The 2,868-nt window shown below is 42.0% G+C and overlaps 1 protein-coding gene across 1 annotated transcript; it reads left to right on the top strand.

The window, feature by feature from the left end:
- The first annotated feature begins 829 nt into the window (after window positions 1-829).
- LOC113316752 (F-box protein At3g07870-like) lies at window positions 830-2,648 on the top strand. Its single transcript, XM_026564900.1, has 2 exons — window positions 830-890; window positions 2,050-2,648. The coding sequence occupies exons 1-2, from the start codon at window positions 830-832 to the stop codon at window positions 2,646-2,648; spliced, it is 660 nt and encodes a 219-aa protein (XP_026420685.1).
- Window positions 2,649-2,868: the final 220 nt, after the last annotated feature.

Raw genomic sequence — 2,868 nt, 5'->3', positions numbered from 1 at the left:
GGCTCTCCCTGAGGCTTAACCTACGACAAGAAAGTAATCAATACCTTGAGCCGACACAGCAGGAAGCGAAGAAAATGGAAAGAAAACAAAAAACCCTGTCATCATTAATCACCCATAATAAGTAAGGCTCCGCAGGAAACTGAGGAGGAGGGAAGCTACCATGCAAAATCTGGCCGCGAACAAGTAATGGAACCCGATCCCAGTATGGGTCATTAGTATTGAGAGCACGCTTGTTGGAACCTATCCCTAGAGGATCAGCATCCACCATCAATCGTTTAGCACCATCGAGCATAGACTTCAATCGATGAGGGCTGGAAGCAAAACCAGCAAGGCCACTATTGGTAGATATCCCATTCTGATAGTTCACAAGGAAATTGGCGAAAATATATTTGGGAGCATCCTCGGGCCTGTAGGTCGACCAATCGGTCGTAGATCCATGAACCTCGCCCCGGTCTCTTCACTCATTCATCAGACGGAAAGTGTTTCCATTCCACTGGGTCAAGGCCCGAGGCGGATGAAGCTGCGACAACACCTCATAGTAGAAAGGGGTAGTAGGGTTATACAAAGGAAAACGAAGGCCGAGCTCTAATTACCCACGAGTAACGATAACCGCCTCAAATGACTGATCATATCTGTCGACATCAGACTTTCTCAATACACCCGTCTGTCCCGAGACCAGGGATACCTCGTAGTTTTGAAGGCCAAATTCTTCCTTCAACTGTTCAATAAACTCATCATCAGACAAGTCTTTTGAGACTCTCTTATCAGACCTACATGAAAAAAAAGGAGATTCATCAGGGAAAAGGGAATTTATAGCACGATAATCGTGATGGGATGGACTCTCAAGCCAAAACAGGGAATCGAGAGAAATGACATCGCCTTCGGAGAAGGTATCACTCACGCACCTTTTTTCGGTCATTGACGGAGAAGAAGAAGCCATGGCAAGAAAAACGAACAGGGAGATACGAGCTCTGATGAAGAGAAAAGCAAAAGGAAGAACTAACCACAACTGTCGCGAATCTCACCAACAGAAACAACAAAGACGAAGATTGAAAAGAGAAGAGAGTCTCCGGAATTAATGGCGTCGGCAACAAAGGGAAGAAGAGAAAAAAGATGAACAACACTTCGTTTCTATGAAAAATGGCGAACAAGGGAGTGAGAACATAAGGGAGGGTATTTATAGGGTACAACTCCTCAACCGATAGCAACGGTTATGAGTCATAAAGGAGAGTCAGTGGGAGACTGCATGGAGGAATTCCCGGCACGCTCGAGGACGTGGGAAGATGAAACGATTTTCTCTCCCTCGTGTCAAGAACACGAGCGAAAGAAGGGGCATAAATGTAGGTGTAGATAATCCATAGGGCTAGGTGGAAAGATCCTTAGATATGATACACCAAAGAAAAAAGAGCGGCGAAGCACAAGATAGAACCAAACGGCAAAGAGCGAGGTATCACGTGGGTCGTACGTGATGGTCCAATAGGTGTCGGATGTGATGTGACCCTTATCCTCTGACAGGTCGGGCGAACAATCAGAAAGCACTCGTTCAGAAGAAGGAAGATGGTCAAACAAAGGAACGAGAAAGAAGAATGGCGACATCGTGCTAACCAGGTGATACAGACTCGGCCTCGGGTGAAGAACTATCGGTCAAACCAGGAAGTCGGGCGATCACTGAACGTCCGATAGAGAACAACTAAAATGATGTAATGTGACCAACATTGTAATTCTGTTGTATGTCGACTTTGGCCTATAAGTATAAGGGCTAGTAGAGAGAGAAAGAGAGGTCGAAGAGGAAGAGAAAACAAGGCATCATACTTGAGTTGAGAGAACATCACCACTAGAGAGAGAGAGTACAACTTGTAACGAAGGAAGAAGAATAATAATACACATCCTTTCACCCCGTGGACATAGGTAATCATACCGAACCACGTAAATCCTTGTGTTTATATTTGTTTATGTTTCTTCATGTTGTGTGGAATCACCCTATACTCCATCGGATGTAGTGTGTAGTTTCATGCCACTACAATTATATTGTGCGCGTTTATACTCTAGGAACAGATTCATGGAGATGTAGTAAAACGGTGCTTGCTGGATCCCCTGTTAAGCTTTTTAATGGGGTGCTTGTTGATGGAGATTTGCACTGGCTGAACAAAAAACTGGATAAAATAATCTCGTTGGATATAAGCGATGAGAAATTCAAACAATTGCAAATGCCAAAAGAAGTTTTGGAGAAAAAGAATTCCTCAATCACCATGGGAGATTTTGAAGGATGCCTTGCTTTAGTTGTTGATTATGGGGTTGCATTTGATGTCGGGGTGATGCAAGAATATGGAGTCTCCGAATCATGGACTAAACGTTACTTTATTAACGATGAGAAAATTAGGAATATCTCCTCTATAAGGCTTATGTGTTCTTTGAAGAATGGTGCGCATCTAGTACTGTTGGCCGATTATAAAGTGGTAGTATATGACCCAATAAAACATTGGAGAACTAGCGAACTTAGAATGCCTTACAATACTTCCATAAACTTTGATGGGAATGCAGTGAGTTATTTTGAGAGATTAGTTTCACTTAATTCTGGTACTTATGCAGGACGGAAGAAGAAGAAGATTAAGTTTAAGATTAATCCGTTTAAAATATTTTGTACTTGAATTTTGAATATCTGATCCACATTGTCAAGACATTTCCCCTATATGAAAACTTCTGTTTATTTTTATCATCAAGTTTGAATAAGTGTAGTTGAAGGAAATCCTACAACCACATCCCATATGAATACGGACAATATTCTAAGTAATCATAATGGAATTCTTTATTATTTATTAAGATCTATAATTGGTTACAAGAGTATACAATGACTTTACTTGCTCTCCA

The sequence above is a fragment of the Papaver somniferum genome, chromosome 10, assembly GCF_003573695.1.
Source record: "Papaver somniferum cultivar HN1 chromosome 10, ASM357369v1, whole genome shotgun sequence".
NCBI classification, from domain to species: Eukaryota; Viridiplantae; Streptophyta; class Magnoliopsida; order Ranunculales; family Papaveraceae; genus Papaver; species Papaver somniferum.
Note: the sequence above shows the minus strand (reverse complement) of the source record. Positions and strands in the feature narration are given on the sequence as shown.